At 40.6% G+C, this 20,011-nt stretch overlaps 1 protein-coding gene across 2 annotated transcripts in view; it reads left to right on the top strand.

Annotated features, from left to right (window-relative positions):
• The window catches only part of cdon (cell adhesion associated, oncogene regulated), a 30,925-nt gene extending 24,809 nt beyond the window's left edge, over nucleotides 1-6,116 (top strand). For both annotated transcript variants that reach the window (XM_046073699.1, XM_046073698.1), the window contains exons 14-19: nucleotides 959-1,081; nucleotides 1,347-1,538; nucleotides 2,441-2,742; nucleotides 2,901-2,980; nucleotides 3,996-4,258; nucleotides 5,418-6,116. In XM_046073699.1, coding sequence (XP_045929655.1) covers nucleotides 959-1,081; nucleotides 1,347-1,538; nucleotides 2,441-2,742; nucleotides 2,901-2,980; nucleotides 3,996-4,258; nucleotides 5,418-5,572 — 1,115 coding nt within the window. In that variant the 3' untranslated portion in view covers nucleotides 5,573-6,116. The remainder of the gene's footprint in view (nucleotides 1-958; nucleotides 1,082-1,346; nucleotides 1,539-2,440; nucleotides 2,743-2,900; nucleotides 2,981-3,995; nucleotides 4,259-5,417) is intronic.
• The last annotated feature ends 13,895 nt before the right edge of the window (nucleotides 6,117-20,011 follow it).

Here is a 20,011-nt window from a genome sequence, read left to right as displayed (position 1 = left end):
GTGCTTATTTTATCTTTTGAAAATGTTAGTGCCAACATAATCGTTTTTTGGATACCAGTCTTTGAGGAATATAAACATGACTCCCATTTTTGATTTATGTATAAATTAAACGTCTTAACAAAATTAGCCATGTAAGATCTTCCCTAAATAAGACAAAACTAATAATCTGACAAACCATTCGATGCCAACTTTCAGTAACTCAGCAATTTGACTCTCGTTGCTAGGGTCACATTTTGATTGGCACTTACTAAATACTGTGGTTCCTCATATAATCTTTGTGTCTTGTTTCAAATATGCAGTTCAAAATATGTAATAGATCACAGGCTGGTGTTTATTTGTGTATTAATCTTCTGCTTCTGTATTGAACACAGAGTAGATTTAGCTTTAGCAGCAACTTTCTTTTATTGCCCCCTCAAAACTGTTCAAATCTACCTTGTAGGACATGTGCACTTTGTTAAACAAAACATAGCAAGAATAGCAACTTATTTCAGCCTTGTTTGTTGGAAATGTAGCATTTCCATGTGAAAGATTGTGGTCTCATCTGTGATTACAGAGCACGTAGTAGTGTGTGATAGTGTTTGGTAGTGAGCCTGTGGCGTGTGTGTGTGTATGTGTGTGAGTGAATACTGGAGGCAGGCCAGGACAAACATGAAGCTGCCATATATGGAGCTTGTCCAGAGTAAAGCAACTGTCTGGGCCCTCGTGGGACTGACGGAGTAAGAGAGAAGGGTGGGGGTGTTGAAGCAAAGAGAAAGAGGGGGGTGAATGAGAGCGAGAGCATGAAAGAACATGACCTCCATGTAAGTGTGAGACATGAAGAGAAGAAGGAGAAGGAGGGAATACAAATAGTGATTTTACACAGGATTTGGAGCGATGCGAGTCAACACCAGCTCATACAGGAAGTGATTTCTCACCTTTGTCCGCCTTTTTTCCTCCTCCCTCTCTCCACCCTCCTCAGGTGTAAAACACTGGCACATGATTGGACATCTCCAGCCTGAGACCTCCTATGATATTAAGATGCAGTGCTTTAATGATGGGGGAGAGAGTGAATACAGCAACGTCATGATTTGTGAGACCAGAGGTAAGAAAACACACAACTGTGCCACACAAGAAGTGACTCATGCATCAACCAAACCTCCACTTTATCAGAAGTCCAGGCATGTTTCTGCGAAGGCTGTAACTTTAATGACTGGTATGATCGTCATAATTACACAACATAAATGTACTGAGTTTTATGAGACCAACAACAATGGTTTGCATTTTATAGTTTGGTACTGTGTTATTTTTCTTTGTTGCTGGCGGGTAAAAAGCTGTTCCTCATGCCCCCTCCTTCTTCTCTGCTGCAGCACGTCAGTCCCCGGGGTCACCCAGTCAGTACCCCATCACCCCACCTGGCCCCCTTCCACAGGAGCCACCCAGCCCACCTGGAGGACTGCTGTACCTCATTGTCGGCTGTGTTTTGGGAGTGATGGTGCTTATTCTGCTGGCTTTTATCGCCATGTGTCTGTGGAGGAATCGCCAGCAGAACAACATGCACAGTGAGTTTGGAAACAAAGTAAATCCAGAGCTAGCATAAAAAAGTATAGTTGTTGCCTACACTGTGAGATTTTGGATAATGTGTTTAAAAACGTATCATATGGCATCTATTGTGTTCACTCCGAGTTTTTCTGTAGTTAATTTTAAATGAGCTTGCAGCACATATACAAAGAGTTAACTGCATTTTAGTTTCTCATATTTAAAGACAGTTGGCCCCAAGACAGCTTGTGCAACATATTCCAAGTGTTCATAGTTCAAATATATATAGATCCCACAGCGCTTGCAAAAATGTTTGCCATTGTGGACTCTTAACCAGACCTTTTGGATCTGTAAATATTTGGGGTTTTGTAGATTAAAGATGTTGGCCAAGGCTAATATTGAGTCACAGGTTCTTACTTTCTCTGTGATAATTCACTGGACTTCACCAACATCAGGGCGAATTGAACAATAGAGTTGATATTTTTTAATGCAGATGGCCATATGTTAACAGAGGTTCAGCGCTGAAACAAAGTTAAAAAAATTTTGAGAACTTGTTTTGGCAAATACAAAGTTTTGTACAAATCCTGTCTCTTATTGTACAAAAAAATCCCAGTGAATGGGGGTTTAATGTTGTGTTAACACAAGCTGCTGTACAAGAACATTGCCATGGTAAAAGAAAAGTTGCAAAATTATGAAGAAATAAACACTAAAATATATCTGATAAAGATCAATTAAAAAAGACTAAGAAGAATCTGAAAGCTTCGGTGCCACATTTCACTGCTTCATACACTTAATAATTAATACATGTTTGTGAAGAATTGTTCCTTTTACTGGACTAGATCAGACTTTTAAACTGGTCTCTACCTCTGTCCTAATCTGTCTGTCCCTCCATAACCTCCTCACTCTCTCTGTCTCTCTGCTGTAGAGTATGACCCTCCCGGCTACCTGTACCAGCCAGCAGAGATGAATGGCCACGTTCATGACTACACTACATTGCCTGGCTCCAACCGCATTAATGGGGGCGTCCACGGGGGCTACGGGCACAGTGGCCCTATGTTACCCCAAGGGTGTCATCACCTCCACCACAAACTACCCAATGGCTTGGCACTGCTCAATGGTTCCAGCAGCCTGTTCTCACCTGGCCACCCACACGGCCACGATGGCACACTGCCCCACAGCACTCGGGACTGCGAGCACTCGCACTCGCACCCTCACCACCACCATAACGTGAGTGCTGCACATAGTACTCCAAACATAGAGACTGGACACCTTATTAATATCCATGATATACAAGTATCAAATGAAGTGTGGCATTTTACATCAGCAGGTGCAAATACAGTTTGGTTTGGCTAAATGCAGTGTCTGTATTCTATTTGTATTGTCAGGGTGGAGGCATGTACACAGCTCTTCCCCAAACAGACTCGTCAGATTGTATGAGCTGTCAAAACCTCTGCAACAATAACAGGTAAGGGAAGAAGTCTTTTTAATCTAATTTTGCTTTGTGTATCTTTTACTATATTTTGCTTTCACAGAAATCTGGGAATTAATTGGTATAGGAAATTTGTAGGAAAATCCTGGCAAGAATTGGATCTGTCAAAGTAGAATTTGTGAGACAACCCATAGACATTCTATAGTTTAAAGATTTGTACTTTTTTAAGGGCTTATTTAAATGTATTCTGGTGCATAATCCACAACTTCAATTTCTATTACCGGAAATATTTCTGAGCTGTGTATGTCACAAGCACACCTCATTCACTCTAAACTGCAGTGATTAGTGTCAGCAACAGAAAGCACAGCAACTTCTAGGTGTGTGGGAACATAAAATCCGGGTGAAACTCCTAAAGCAATCTGCATTGTTTGTTGAAAATTGGAAAAATCTGAAAAAGAGGAGCCTTATGGACATCACAAAGAAATGCACATTGCTCATATTTCATAAGGTGCAAAAGCTTTGCACACACACACACACATACATTTCCCCTGCTGCTAGTCCTGTTTATGTACTTAAGGGTCCCCAGCATCACAGTTTACCCTGTGTGCACCCAGGCAGCAGACCTAATGAGCCCTGTGTTTATTTACCTCTGGCTGCTGGGAAAAGAGGGGGCGTGGTCACAATCCAATTCTAGCGCAAGTAGAGAGAAGCATGGTGAAGTTCGCTGCGTGAAACTGTCTGCATTTGGGAACTTCACCCGAGAGCAAAACCACAATGTGTCACAGTTATTTAGAGGCATTGAGAGTTAACTGTTAAAAAACTCATTTTGCAGCTGTGCCAGAGTGTTTCAGTTGTGTTAGAGCTCTCATTGTTTTGCACATTGTTAGGAGTATTAGCACAAAGGTTTTTTGTGTCTGGCGGAGAGGAAGAACCAGAGCTGTATGTGAATCACCGCTGAGAGTTGTCAGTGGGTGAGCACTCAGTAACACACTGGCACCTTATAAACGAATGTGTCCCACTTTTCTTTCCATCTCCCTCTGTCTCTGAGCAGATGTTACAACAAGACCAATGGCACTTACTCCAGTGGCACTTTGCCTCTAATGCATCGTGTGGCGCCGTGCCAGCAGGACGGGTTGGAGATGATGCCTCTGGGCCAGGTTTCGTCGCAGTGCCACGGCCCCAACAACCAGATGCTCTCTGGTGACCAGGGGGCCGATGCAGGGTACCAGCCAGATGAGCACAAGGAGTCCTCGCCCTCACAGCATTCCTGCTGTCTGGTCGAGAACAATGAAAACTGTCAAGCAGACAACACTGGTGAGACACATTTTTATACAAAATGGCCACAAAATCTTTCCAAGTACTGGGTCTTTTTCCTCCTCCACCACTTTTTTTCTTGCTCTTCTGTCCTTTTGGTGTTTTCTCACTTCTTTGTTATTCAGCACCAGTGGATGTAGAAAAAGCATTAGATTCTACCTGCATCCTACCACATAACATGAATCAATTGATAAAAGTGAGTTTTAATTGCTAGAGATGCCTGCAACTTGTCATGTTCTTTTCAGCCCTGGTTATGCATTTGAATTTCCTATTTATTTCAGAAAATCTATAATTTCAGGTAATGTTTGGATAATCTTCTAATCAAAACACCAATTAGTTGAATTAGGTTATAGAATAAGACTATAAATAAATACATCAATTTTAGGCAGGCATGACCTTATCCCCTTCAGCATTGCATACAATCAACTGTGATACTATTTAGTATGATTTACTTTCTAATGTTTGTATGGTAGTCGTGCCTCTTAATGGTGGCTTGTGGCCGGTGAAGTATTTCATGATAAATGTAGTGTATGAATAATGCAGAATAACAAAATTAAAAACAGACTGACTAATGGATTCTGCACAAACCTATATAAATACACTAGTTATCAACCACAAGCTCATTGTAATTTTAAGCTCAGACAGTTATATGAATAGTTTGATATTTTAGGAAATACGCTTACTTGCTTTCTTGCCAAGAGTCAGATAAAGATTGATACCACTCATATCTGTTCAGTAAGTATAAGCTTCTCTGTGCTAAGCTATGCTAACCGCCTCCTGGCTATAGCTTGATATTTACCATACAGAGTGGTATCAATCTTTTCATCTAACTCTTGGCAAGAAGGTGATTAAGCATATATCTCAAGATGTCAAACTATGGCTTTAAGACATTAAAGTTAAAGACAAATTTCTGGGGATTAAATGAAAACATTTACTTCCACTCATTCATGGTTCATCGAACTCACAAAACGAACTCATACAGTTCTTGCTCCTAATGCCTTAATAGTAAGTTTTTATATCATTACCAATCCTGATGTTGTATGCAGACAAACTATGCAGCATAGCCACAAATTACACTGTGGGCCTCTCCAGAATCTGTTCTTGTCTTCTTTAATATGCAGTATAAACAAAACACTCTTCTTTCTCTGTCTCTGTGCAGCTGAGGGGGAGCTGGAGTGCGTGGACATGGAGGGGCCTGTGGTGTGCTGGGAGAGTCTTGGCCTGCCAGACTTTGACTGTGACGAAAAGCCTGGGTGGATCTCCAGCAGCAGCCTGGCAGGAGAGCTGATCCAGCCCAGCCCACAGGAGGTCTGAATGCAGCCCACACACAAATGCATTCTCCTGCAGTGTGGAGGGTTTAGAGCCTGGACAAGAGACAGTGGTGGAAATATCACTACACACCAGGAAGGAAGAGGTTAAGCAATGCTATAGTCAGAGACACTGCATGTTACGGTGGCAAGGACACAAAACCTTCGATGGACTGAACTGAGATGAATGACTTGGGAAAAGAGAGAGACTACAAGAGACTGAGAGCAAAGCCAGATGGAGAGAAAGACAAAGAGCAAAGGAAACATTGCTCAAAGACAGAAACTATATCCCACTGGAGGAAAGACTCTCATAAAAGATCAAAAACTCTTTAGATGACTTATTTATTTTTTGTAGTAGTAAAATATTATTTCATATGAATGTATCTGTTTTAAAGGAAGTTTGTCTTTTATATTATTTATGCCTTTTGGATGAGAAATACTGTTTATTTTTTGTTGTATTGTCTGTGTTCCACTCATGAGTGGAGATTAGCAACTGTCCGTGTAAAGTTTTGTAATAATATAAAGAGAAGATATGGAAGAGTAAACAACAACCTATGTTCAGTGTCTTTCCTTCCCTCCTTCATGTGCAGCGCCCAGATAATGATTGCCATAGTGAATTTCCCGGCCTCAGTCCAAACCCATTGATATTTCTGGCAGGCCTTTGATGTAGTTCGGTGATGGGCTGTTCCACTGCTGTGACCCCTGAACGGGGTGAACACTCCCTTCACTGTTCAGATTAAGACTGTTGCTCTTTGCTTCAGTGAATACTTGATAGCTCATCACTTTACGCCAAATGCACTGTTTTTTTGAGAGCACTGTTGACCTACTGGCCCCAATCTGTTAGAGAAGTGGAGTAGTTAAATTAAAACGCAGTTGTTAAGTGTGAGCAGCCCTCTTACACTAATCTTTGTATATTAAAATTGCTCTGCTGCTACTAACAGAATACTTTCCGCTCCGTTCTAATTTTGAGTTCACACAGATGAAGTTTATCTGACCAGGTGAAATTCTGATGTCAGGTGCTAATGGCCACAGGAAGGTCTAAATCTAAAAATACAAACTGTGTCTTTGATTAACAGCAAATGCTCTTTCTAGAGAAAAGTTGATCCTCTGTCCTCAGTGGTGGTATTCATGGTATAAAGGGTCAGATCAGTCAAATCATAAAAAACATGTTTCACTTAACCCTGGTAAAGCAGATTGTTTTTTTCATTGTACCGAAGAAGTAGTCTCAGTTAACGAACATCGACAGCTGTGGATTATCAAGAGTAAAAAGAACAGTATTCATCGAACGACACAAGGGTATACTTTAATATATGAAACAAAACCTATGTGTATGGCTGATAACCACTAGGGGCTAAGTGACAAAATATATATTATTTTGACCCTTTTAAGTAATCACAAATTGGGAAGGTTGGTAAAAGTGGGCATCTGAACCATTTGAATGACATTACATTTCGTGATTTCTGGGAACAGAGGGTGAGCACGGGCAATTGGAGCCAGTGGTGCCAGTTGGAGACGCTACCACGCAAAGTTGTCTGGTGTATATTGCTGTGAAGAACAACACGGATAGTGGTATATTAGAAATCCTAATCATAGTAATAGAAGGGGGTGAGTTAAAATCAGTAATTATGTCGTCAAATGCCGCTATGTGCTGCTCCTGATGTGTGAAAATTCTGCATAGCTCGTTCATAAAACAGTTCTTCTCAGGTTTCAGCCTGCATTTGCCAAACCCATTTTCTAAAGGCTTAAATCCTCCATTGGTTTTAAAATAATCTCCATGGTGTGCTGGCTGATTGGAGTTGATAGGATTGCAGTGGACATATGACAGGGCTGGCTGTGCTTCACTGATGATGACTGTGGTGCAGGCTTTCCATGCCTGGTGCCTGTCTGCCTGTGTTTTGTACCGGAGTCGGCTGCCAGTCCTCAGGCCCTGGTTCGCTTGGCATCTCTCCTCCCCAGTATACGGGATATTCCTGGCACCCGGATTTACCTGCCTGCTGCTGAGGCGTGGCACGGCCTCTTCCGGCTGTTATTTTTAGTCTCAATGGTGGCTGGCGGCATTCGTTCAGTTGACTTGACTTAGTTCTTTCCCAGGAATAGCCTGCCTGAGTTTCTCTGCCTTCAATTGTTTTAGATGTGCACTTATTTGATTTTGTTTTAGTATGTGAGTCCAAAACAAAAAGTGACTCACAGCCCAGAATGATGGGAAGAACTGGCCATTCTCTGCAGTCTCATCAAGTTTCCTTTCATCTTTTATTTTATTTCTAAGCAGTAGCTCATTCGAGTGTCCACTATGATTCTTTTGCTGCCATTAGGAAGAAAAAGGAACAAACAATGGATAGGAAATGAAGCTGGAAACAAAAGAGAAATGGTCCGGGGAGGGAGAGGGGATGCTGACAGATGCAGGCTGTGCTGATGAGTAAAAGATAAGGGCAGGGTTGTCTCTAAATGAGCTGCTTCTCCATCTCCCACGTCTATCAGTCGCCACTCTCCCTCAGCCCTGCCCTGCACCCTCTACCCACGCAGCTACACCCCTTCATTAAGGAGCCCATGGGAACAAGAAAGCTCATTGTCCGTCGTGGAATTTCTGCCCCTTGCTGCAGAGCAGACCTGTTAACGCCAGTCCCTCTCCCCTCCGCCCACCATTCTTCCTCTCTCTCCCCTCTCCAGCACACCCTGAATGAATGCAATTCTTATGAATCGGGCAGTGTGTTGTTAACTTGCTTGATTCAGCCCCAGGCGGTTTTATCCTTGAGATGTCACAAACCACAAGTGAAGCATGTTGTGGTTGGATGAACTCCAACAACATTCCAGTGGGTCCCTGCAAATGATGAGCTCATATGACTAATAATCTATATGTTCCTTCAAGTATATCCACTGTTAATTTATCACGCTCAAGTCTTGATGCATAAAGATGCCACACAGCCAACATTCAGTTGGGTTTTTATGCTGATTTAACAACAAAATTTGTAGACTGCACCTGTTAGATATAATCAGGGAAAAAAACAGAAACACTTATCTTTATCCCAGCTGCATTAATTTAACAACCTGCGTTTCTCCCTGTTAACAGGACCTGTGGATAGGAACTAACTTTCAGAATGAAATTAATGGTATTCACTGAGAGCCACACTTGCTGAAAAATAAATTAGTAGTCATTTTTATTCACCAACAACTCTAGGATATCTGTGCACAGATATGAGTAATGTAATGTTAATTTTATACGGATTAATAATTTAAGAGAACATTTGTTTTGTGTGCAAGGATTTATGTCAAGGTATCTGTCAGTTCAAAGCAGCTAAAATGTTCACCAGAAATTATTCAGAAATTAGTTTGTGGCCTCGAGCGATGTGCTTTAAAAATGTTGAGATGTGTCAGTCTGCTCAGCAGTTGCCACAGTTTCTCACAGTTGAAAGTGACAACACACAGTAGTTAAATAACAAATACAGGCTAATGCACTTAAAGAAAGAAAAACAACACAGTAGGGTGGCTATTAGAATTAAGCAGAAACAGTAATGAACAATATATTTCAAGAAAAACAAACAAAAAATAGTCTGGTCTAATGAACCCGCTATCCAGATGGTTTTAATAAGAAACACAATACAAGACTGGTTAAGTATTTGAAATGGAAACCACAACCTCAGGTCTACACGGTGTCATAAGTTTATATGGCTACAAAGATTGCAGGAGACAATAGCAACGCCTTTCACTGATCAAAGTGTTTCAGTCTACAGTCCAGTCTGGTGCTGAAGTGTCCGTTCACCCAAATTACAATAAACATATTTTCTCACTTAACTCTTGTGATATTTAGTCAGGCAGTTTAGGGTTAGTTCTTTGTGATGCTTACAGTAATGAAAAGTGGACTTTTGAAAATGTACAGCAATGTGTCCATTTATAAAGTACCTTCCTGTTACTCTGGACAATCCACAGAACACAATGTCAATGTTTTTTTAGGGACTACTTCTTTGATAGAAATTGATTCTGATGGAATTATACACAGCGAGATTTGTGGATTATCCAGAGTAATCAGGACTTTGTTTTTAAGGACATACTGAGTGTGACTTTTTAAATCTTTACTCCATGCCAGCAGCGTCTGGTTAAACAATTGTAGTATCCAGGTGCAAATAGAGTTAACGCCTGGTGACATCACTCTGGTTTTCTCAGACTTGAGAAAATGGTATGAGACAGCAGGTTCAGTTGTACTTCGCAGCAGGGCCCTAAGCACAAGCAGGTAGGCCCTCTTTCTCTCTTGGTTCATGTCTCACGCATCTTTTGAAAAATGTTTACAAATAATAGAGCAAACAACTGTACACATGAATTTGTAGTGATTAGGGTAGTCACTAATTAGCTATTCATACCACATTAAGTAATAATAATCTGAAATATACACAACTGATATTAGGCTCATAGCCAGTTTATAGCATAACAACATACAATAAAACAGGTTGCTTGATGTTATTGTTGCTAAGCTCCTTTCAGTTGAAACTTCTACAAACGATTGCTTAGAAAAACTTTTAGTTGCCATTGTATGAGCTCACCTTGTCTCACATCCTCAGTAACGGTGGGAGATGATGAGAACATGCCGCTGCTCTACTTTCTGTATCTAACGGAGGGGGCCATGTGTTTTCTGATGTTAAGCTTTGCTAGATAATTTTGATAGATATGTCATATGACATTGTAGCTATGATGCTGGTTCATTTAATAATCATTTATGTTCTAGCCAGCAATGTAACTATGCATCAAGCTAGATTCCTTGCTGACTGCCTTCAATCTAAACGACTGCCGATATTAGTTTAATCCATTCTGTAACTGTGTTAGTTGTGATCACCTTTCTTTTGAAGGAAATTAGCAGTTGTTTTCCTTCCCTTTGATTTATTTCTCTTTCCTTTCTTTTCTTTTTTGGTCCCCCGATTTCCCTTTCTTGGGGAAAGACATGACTGTCACAAGGCACGATGATGCTGCAGCATGGCTCGATTAGCCCGTTTAGAGATGAATCCTATTGTGGGGCGAACTAAACCATTTTGCACCTTTTGTAAGGGGTCAGAGTGACCTCAGAGAGCCTCCACTGTTTTTTTATTTTTGGGGGCCATACAAAGTTCAGTCTCTAAAACGATTTATTCAGCCAATTTTAACTTAGTTATGAGTAAACATACTTTTTTGTGTTAAATTGATGAAGTTGCGCTTTAAATGTACATTTTCATTGGTGAAATTTTATTCATTAGATGGTGGTGGGGGCAAGAGACAGCCATCTCAAACCCTGAGCAAAGACCAAAACTGGCTGCATGGCTAGATACCACTGGAGAGTCGTTTGATAATGTGTTTTCAGGAATGTGGATGAACCAACTCTTTAAAGCAGATGGTTTGAAGATACACACAGTGGTCATAAATCCGAAAAGTAGACATTAATGCAGCACACTTTTGAAGTGATGTAACTAATGTGAAACAAAATACAGAGAGTTGTCATTAGTCGTTCTCTACATCCAGCCGGGTGAAGTAGAAAGTTATCCTGGTCCCCTCATCTGTATCATACAAAGCCTGGCAGGTGTACATCCCCTCTGCATCCATCTGAAGCTCCTCTATGACTAAAGCAGAGGTGTTGACATGTACCTGAATATGGCCCATGCTGCTGGACTGAGACTGGAGCTTTGGGCCCTGTCCGTAGTTATAAGCCACTGCTACGTTATTATCAGTTCCTGATTTGGTGAAGCCCCAGATAAAGATGGTGGGCATGGTGGAACCACAGTCCAAAGTGATTGAGCCTCCCACTGTTGCTGTAGCATGGGAGCGAATGTATTCCACCTCCTCAGGCTCAAGTATCTCCAGACCTGTAACACACGACAGCCAGAGTCAGTTACTATTACTATAAGGGGAGAAAAACACCTCTTGTGTTGTTTTCTACACATCAACAAAAACAGTCTCTACAAGCTCACTGTTGACAGATAGTTTAGTAGTAAATGTCTTCAGAAAACTTTTGCAAGACCTCACAGTTTGTTGGGAATGGACTGCGTCAGCTCTTGAGGATGAACAACATAATTAAACACACTCTTAGTTTATCTGCCTCCGGCCTATTTGATCCAATTTTATGTCCCTCCCTCTGGCTGCACTTAGCAATTTGACATAATAATGACAGCAGTTTGAGATGAAGTCTACTCGCCTCAACTTGTCTCCATCTCAACATCTTTGTTGTTAAAGTAAGCTAATGTACAATGAGCCTTTACCTTGTTGAGGAATAGCCAGCCAGCAGAGGAGCAAGCAGAAATAAAGAATCATCCTCGGACTCCTTTGTGGTGCCACAAATTTCAACTGGAAATCTCAAGTCAGGAGGCTATTTAAAGCCTATCACAGTAGTGAAAGCGCGTCTCCTCTCCAGTCCAAACTGCTGTACACACTGAGAGGACTGACAGGGAGAATTCTTTCAAACTACACTAGATTCACTTTAAATTATTTATCAATGCTTCCACCTCCACAGTGTCGCTCCATTTTGCCTGTCTCTCCAGCTCCACTCATGACTGGGCTAATGGCTAGACCTGGGAGTGAAAGGTGTAGGGTGTCAGGATGATGCCATCGCTTTATATATTATTGAATAAACTGGTAGAGATAGCCTTTTCAGAAATTCCATCAATGAAATGAAAACCAGGGGCTGGCAAGGTCGGAAAATAGTCTCAGAGGATCCCACGCAAACACATGCAAGTTATTATTTACCCCATGAGAGGCATGCAGCCTGAATAAAATCACCACTGATTCATGTCCTCTACTGATAACTGTTTTTCTCTTGTCTCAGAGGACAGCATTGTGTCATCTCAAAGCTAAGACAAGTGTGAATCAGGGAAACAGTGCACATAGACACTTAAAAATGCACAGGTTTTTCCATAATTCATGTATGGATATTAGTCCTAAAATCCTTAAATGCTTGGTCACGTAAGTATCTTTGTTGTAACAAAGAAAGGCTATATTTAGACTAGATTTAGGAGGAGACAAACAGTGGGGAGTCTCCCAGAGCCTCTGGCTGATGTTTGGGCCTGCAGCTGCAACAGAAGAGGCTGAAGCGGTACTGCCCTGCAAGCAGCCTATAAACCTGCTCTCACTGGAGGCAGCCCCAGACTGAGGAGAAGGCTCTAATTAGTAAGGACTTAGTGTTCAGCTCTTTTAGGGGAAGAGGAGGACTATATTTAGAAGACTGCTGGAAGACAGACAGATGTAATAAAAATGCAGTATAAAACAACATGGTTTCTGAGGGCAGAGTGGACTGGCAGATGAAATTCAAAGATGTGTCTGAAAAACACTGACAAGCTAGTAAACATATTGCACAATGATGTAAATGATGAAATTGCCAAAAAAGTATTTTTCAATTGAAAATACTGACGATTATAAACAAAAGATCACATTGTTTGCAAATGAGCAGCAACAAGAGAAGAAGACAGGAAATGGGAGGTGGTCAGGAGTGTGCTGTATTATGTGCAGGCAAACAAGACATTATACACACTCTTTGGACTTCCACACTGGTATAAACTACTTTTAACCTCCTAACAAAGAAAGACATCATGTTTATGTTTTATTTTGGAAAGCGCTATCAATTTGTTGCATAGCAGTTTTAAGTAATTTGCACTGGACTGGCATGTACCCAGCCTACAGTCTGCCAGAAATCCATTAGAAATGCTTTAAAATAATGTCTCATCTTTATAACTTTAAAACAGTGTGAACAGTGTTTACAATCAAAATTAAGGGAAGTAACTTCTTCTTCTTTGTTACGTCTTATGGCGGGTGGCAACCAGCGTTAAGGAGCATTACCGCCACCTACTATGTTGGAGTGTGGACCAGAGTTTCTATCCCTTGATAAATAAATAAATAAAATAAACAAACAAAACAAAACACACCAAAGCAAAAAAAAAAAAAACACATAAAAAAAAAAGAAAGATGAATGGGAAGTAACTTTATACCACAACCACCTGTTATCATGTGTTCGAGGTCATGTGATGACACCTGAGCAAGTTCCATTCGCTGAAGTGTGCTGTGGGATATGGTTGACCAAATTCTTTACTGGTGAAGCACATGCTTTCTAAGAACTCCTGTCCTGCACACAACACACACATCTTCTGGCTTCCTGTCTGATCTGCTGCCTGGCTGTTTGCAACATAAAAAAACTGGAAAGGACCAGGCGACTGGAAAATGTGAGTTGTTGAAAAACAAAATTTGAATCGTAGTTGGTGTGGAGGGAGTTGGCGACAAAGGGAAGGTTGAATCTTATCTGGACTCTTTTAGCCCTGTAAAAGCTTTCAGTTGCAGTGCCCCATTGAGGGGATCTGGCCAGGCCAAGCTTGAGCAACGTGTTTTTTTTGTTCTTGGCAGCAGATGAGAGAACAGAATCAGACCCAGATAGCTGGGACTATATAGGGATCTGGGTAACACATTACTGCCACCCCAACATGTGCCACCCGCCCAGACTGTGAGCGCTTGGCAACACTGCACTTTATGTGAGAGCAAAGCTGGCAAAACAGGTGGGTTCTGTAAGCGTGCCCTATGATTAGATCAGTCATTACCACTGGCATTGTTGAAAACAAAGCTAACCTCTCATTTCAGAGGACCACCTGCATTGGAATGTGTTACTTAAGCTTAACAGCAGATGATTCAATCTCTGGATGAGAAAAATAGTCTGTGTTGGCCTAAAGTGAGGATGTGTGTTTCTAATTATCCTCTAATGAGATTCTGACTTTTGTTTCTTTTGCTATTTTCACAGTGCTGTACAGCCACTGTGTGTTTTTCCTCAGGTTTGTTGACTTCCTCTTATTTGTACATAAGTGCAGCTGTCCTCTATGCCCCGCCATCCTTAGATTTGAGTCCCATTCATCTAATGCTTACTGCAACTGGGAGGTTTCCTCCTCCTCGCTGCTTTTTCTTCAGTCGACAGTTGTGTCAGGGACCACACATTGAGGAGGTGGAGCGATGCTGTTATACTATTCTGGTAGACAGGCTAACATATATTAGCTAGCCTACCTGCTTGATCATCATTTATCTACCAGGCAGGCAGAACGGAGGTAAGCGAGGCTGTGAGAGGCTCATAAAGCACAGGGGCCCAACCCCATGACCTCCATTTCCCTCCTGGCTCACTCATCTCACAGCCTCAGACCTCGCCATGCTGGCCTGCTCTGCAGAGGGCTCCCTGTTGGGCCTCTACCTGAATCACAGAGCAGAGCACAGCCACAGCTGACTGGCCTTGGGACAAGGGAAGCAGGAAGGGGCCTCTCTCCTCAACTGAGCCCCAGGAGCCCAGAGGCACAAAATATTGCTTTACAGCAAAACTATGGATAACCTTTGCAGTCCTGCAGACATGCACAAATAGTTTTCTTTATAATATAGGTTTAATGTTCTGCTAGAACCAAGTTTTCTTACAAGTGACAAAAAGGACAGTGGTGGTGAGATAATTCCATTTTGTACTTACTACGTTTTCAAATACATAGAAAATGTTGAATTAATATTATGTAATAATGATTACCTAATAATAATTTGCCTCAGAAACAAGTATCAAAAGTAGAGCAGACATCACACACCCATTACATTTTAAGCAATAGAAAGACATTTTGGGAAATACACTTAATCACTTTCTTGTTAAGAGTTTAATGAAAAGATTGATACCTCTTTCTAGCAGCTGGTTAGCTTAGCTTTGCCAAGACTGGAAACGAGGACACAGCAAGCCTGGCTCTGTCCAAAAGTAAAAACTTATTGCTTTAAGGCAAAAAAAAGATGGGTGTGTGAGTGCTTTATGTTTCGAATGAGGAAATGCATAATTCTTCTTTTAATTAGTCCCCAAAACTAGTGTGTTGAGATGGACAAACTTAAATGAAAAGCCAAAAATTTTACAGACTTCAAACAATCTTCAGTGCTAAAACCTAGTGGATAGACAAAGTGAACGAATGATGGACATTGCCATCCTAAGTAGAAGATTCAACTCTTAATAATCTCTAAATAAACTCTTCATTTATTACATGCCTTTGTGATAACCAAGACTTGTTCTGCTTTTAATGGATGGGCTGAAAGGGCTGTAGAACAATTACTAGCCAAACTGGAATGGATTTGATGATCACTTGCGCTGCATAAAACTTACATCATAGCAAGTCCTTTAGTTTAATATTTAGTGGTGACATCTTGTTTTTCCTCCAAACAAGAAGGAAAGTTTGTCATTGGGGTAAGATTATTTAACTTGTTCCCAATTAAAATCAACTTGTGTAAACAATTCACTTGAATCAAGTGTTGTTCTCTTGAGACTAGTGGAAAGATCTGCTTATGCTGCCATGTTTCAAGATGTTTACACTCACAGGGTCCTCTAACAAGAGAACCCACACTGGATCGAACAGGAGTTGTCTCACCCCACTGACAGAAGGTTTATTTTGGTTTCGGAAGGATACAATGTTAATACTTAGTGTAATGCTAAACAGAGTCTGGCTGTGGTCATTTTTTACAGCGTGCTGGTTCTGAGTGGAGCTTGCGACATGCTAGGTTGCGTACGTAAACCACAGGAGTGCAGAGGGCCTGGCACTCTCTCCTCTTGTTAAGCAGAAAGCATGTCCACGTCAGGGAACGTGTGTGAAGTCCAGGGCGAGCTGACCTGGAAAGAGCCTGATGGGGATTGGGGTTTAAGCACCATAAAGGACTTCTGCAAATAACACATGGAAAGGCTTTGGCGGCTAATGTAGCGTGGAGTATTTATGTACTGAGCGCAGATTTGACCACTGTCCATCAGGATTCGGGAAGCAGATATGCTACATACAGCCACAACCAAGACCAACTCAAGACCCTGCCCCCACCGCCCCTTTCTCCAGCCCTTCTCCCCACGGGACCCTCACACTGCTCCTGGTTCAGCTGTTTAGTGTACAGTAGCTGATATCCCACAATCCTCTCTGGGCAGGTGGTCTGTCACAGGCCTCTTTGTTTTCCAGAGTCTCACATGGCAGCTGAGGGCAAAGAACAAGAGGAAGATGCCATTATGCAGCCCTTTGGGCCTTCTTTGGCTGCATTGTTTCTAGTTTATTTCATTTAGTCTGAATATCATATCAGACTGGGAGAGTGAGTTTGACACAGTGCTTTACTCAATGAATGTTCATGTGGTTGTTTTACAAACTGTTTTAGCCTATAGGGCCGTATTGAAGGCAACAGTGACTGCAGCAAGTTCTACTTTGATGTTACTACAACAAAATGAATTGTTATATTGTAAAAAATATAACTGATTTAAACATGTTCCTGTTGATCTTTAAAACTGCTGAGCATGTAACCATCAAGTCGGTGAGAAGTTCTAAAAACTCAGAAACCAAATACCTGTGCATGTTCACAAGATTTTAAGAATCAGACGAATGCATGATTTAGATGATTAGGCCTACCTGTCAGTTGTGTTTTTTTCTTTTTTTGTCATAAATGTTTTCATATGTTAATGTTATGTGTTTGTGCCAAACCAGAACCTATATGAATACTGCCCACGAAGACTTATTTTGTGAAAAATGAAATGCCTACATGTAATCTCAATGACAAGAAATGCGCAGGTTGACACAAAAAGTACTCATTATTGCTAATTTATAGCAGTTTATGGTGAAGCACATTGACAGGGAACTGTCTTGAGACTGGTGGACATGTGAAGGACCATACTATTGTTGTTGTATGTTTTAAAGGAATAATTCAACATTTTGGGAAATATACATACACTTTCGATACCTCTCAAGTACGCGCAGCTGGTTAGCCTAGATTAGCATAAAGACTGGAAATGGGGAAACAACTAACCTGTGTCTATCCAAAGGTAAAACAAATACCTACTAGCACCTCTAAAGCACAGTAATTAGGCTAACATGTTATATCTTGTTTGTTTTAGTCTGTAGGATATAAAAGCCGAAGTGTAAAAAACAACATTGTTTTACGGGTTTATCTGCTGGAATGGTTCTTTTTGTCTTTCCAGACATTCATTGCCATACTTCATGAAAGTCTACACAGATTGAGAATAACACTATTGACACTTGAGACTTGAATCTTTCCCAACAATAACATTTTTGATGTCATCCAACTCTTGTCCCTAGAATGAAAAATGCTGTTAGGCCTACTGTGAGTCCCTTTTACAACAGCGTCTGCTAAATGAATGTGATGTAATCTATAAGGTTTTGTTTTGGGGGTTTTTAAGTGATAGTGATGATGTGTGTAATGCAGTGGTTTTCAGTCAGTCTGCCTTTACCCCAGCATTTACCCCAGCATTACCTTCCAACAGTGTGACAATATAAATTGACATATTGTTCACTATGATGGATTAAAACAAAGTGAATGAAAGCCTTTGCATATCGATTTTCACTCTGCTCTGAAATGAATGGAACTAATGGGAATACCTGGAAGTTGGTAAAAACACAGTTCAAAAACGTGGTTTGTAGTGATATTAAGTGTGTGGTGTGTAGTAAACTGGCTATACCATGCAGAAAGAACACAGGTGTTTAATTAGCTTTGGGCACAAGCAAACTTCATTTTTTTCCTTCAGTGTCAGGCGACATATTTCAGTGTCACTGTGACCCTTGTTTTCTTGTTCAAATTGTTTATACTGCAGCATTTGAGGAACACTTTGTATTATTATCCAATTTATCACCAGATGTACGGCAGTAAATTATCAGACTCCCTCACCAGAAGCCAAGGCTGTGGCATGTTGACAATTTAAATGTTGAGACATTTCCCTAAAACCAAAAATTAGCTTCAAAAATGCTTCAAACATGACAGTGAAATTACTATTTTGTTTCCACTGGTGTAATGGAGTTGTCAAACATGTTTTAACTCCTTCGTCGAGGAGAAAAATACATCCTGTGTGTAATTTAGGAGCGCACCACTAATTTGTGCAAGTGGGATTGTGAACATGCGTGTTGCTGGTTGGCACTCGTTGATTCAAGAGTGGCATCTGAAAATCGGAAATCTAAAAAGAGTTTTTTAGCCTGGGTCAGGATCTCACATCACAAGTTCATTCAAATAATGTGATGTTTATCATTTATAACAAAAAATAAGACTTCAAATGCAGCAAAAAAATAAAAATATTACTAACTTCTTCAATTCCCTCCAATGGAATTAGTGGGCTACCACTAATACCACTACCACGGTTCATTTCAATTTCTGGACCTAACAACATGTTTTCAGGCTTAATAAACATATCTCTATAAAATAGTGACTACATAGGACCAATGATCTCAGCTAACCTCAATTCAGTTCATAGCAGCCAATATCTAATCTCGCCAGCATTCTGGATATGAGGAGCTTGTGTTCCATTGATTTCATTTCAAACTGATACATAATGTAGAAAAACATTATTCTATTCTATTTAAGCAGTGTTGGAGTTTCAGATTGGCGTGTTTTTAACACTGGCCAACAGGGGTGCTCAACTTGTTAGTGACTCAGGTAGACAAATTACATGGAGGTGCCCATAATTGTGGTGCTGTGCTTTATAATTGTACTGTAGCTAACATTATAAACTATGAAATTATAAAAAAAGAGGCTGCATGGCTTATTGCAGTATTTTATCAATTTGCATGCTTTATATATGCTAGCTTAAATGTAGCTAACAGCTTATCATTTTAAATTACAGTAAGATGCTAAAAGTTTCTATTTTTAATAAATATTGTCTATTTGTGTTTCACTTTTGCTCAAGACCAATACACAATGAAACATGTCTTAAAGTATAGGCCTGCACAGGCCTGTGAATAATTTTATGTATGTGTCCATGTATGGGTGTTTATACATTTTAATGAAGAAAAAACTTTATTGTAAACCTTAATGATTTGGCCCGACAGTTCCTTTCTTGTAATCTCAATGTAACATGTGACAGATTTTTCCATGTAAGACAAAGGTAAAACCCTCCTTCAGCGAGAGACTAAGTCCTTTTGTCTTTCTGTTCCCTTCAGCTACTTTACAAGCTTCCAAATGGATACTTGCTCACGCTAAAGTGGTTTCTGCCATTTAAATGAAGGAGGGAGCTTTTTGGGCGGGAAAGGTGACTGTAAAGTGGGCAGTAATTTTAAAGTTGTTGTTTTTGTTCTCATTATTTGGACCCATAGAAAGAGACTTGCATCATCACAGTTGGAAAATAAAATTTCTTGTATATTCTTTTATTTTGTACACTGGAAGAATAGGTGTGTGCAGAACAATTTTCAGGAACAACAGCATCTTACTTTTTTGTTTAATGTGCCCTAAAGATGAAAAAAAGGAAATCTGAATAGATGTGGAGATTGCGTACTCAGGAAATCTGTCCTGTTCCACAAGCTCATACCTTTTCCATGACATTAGACCACTGAGTCTGTCATCACTGGCGTACAATGGTATGCTTCCATTCCCACATACAGTAGCTACATAAACAAACACCAACAAAGGTAAACAACAAACGATCTACAATACATGGCCTATGAATGAGTGACACAACTCTGTGACAAGCTGTATCACACTCATGTAGTTTTCT

This window comes from Micropterus dolomieu, linkage group LG17, assembly GCF_021292245.1.
Source record: "Micropterus dolomieu isolate WLL.071019.BEF.003 ecotype Adirondacks linkage group LG17, ASM2129224v1, whole genome shotgun sequence".
In the NCBI taxonomy this organism is placed as follows: Eukaryota; Metazoa; Chordata; class Actinopteri; order Centrarchiformes; family Centrarchidae; genus Micropterus; species Micropterus dolomieu.
Note: the sequence above shows the minus strand (reverse complement) of the source record. Positions and strands in the feature narration are given on the sequence as shown.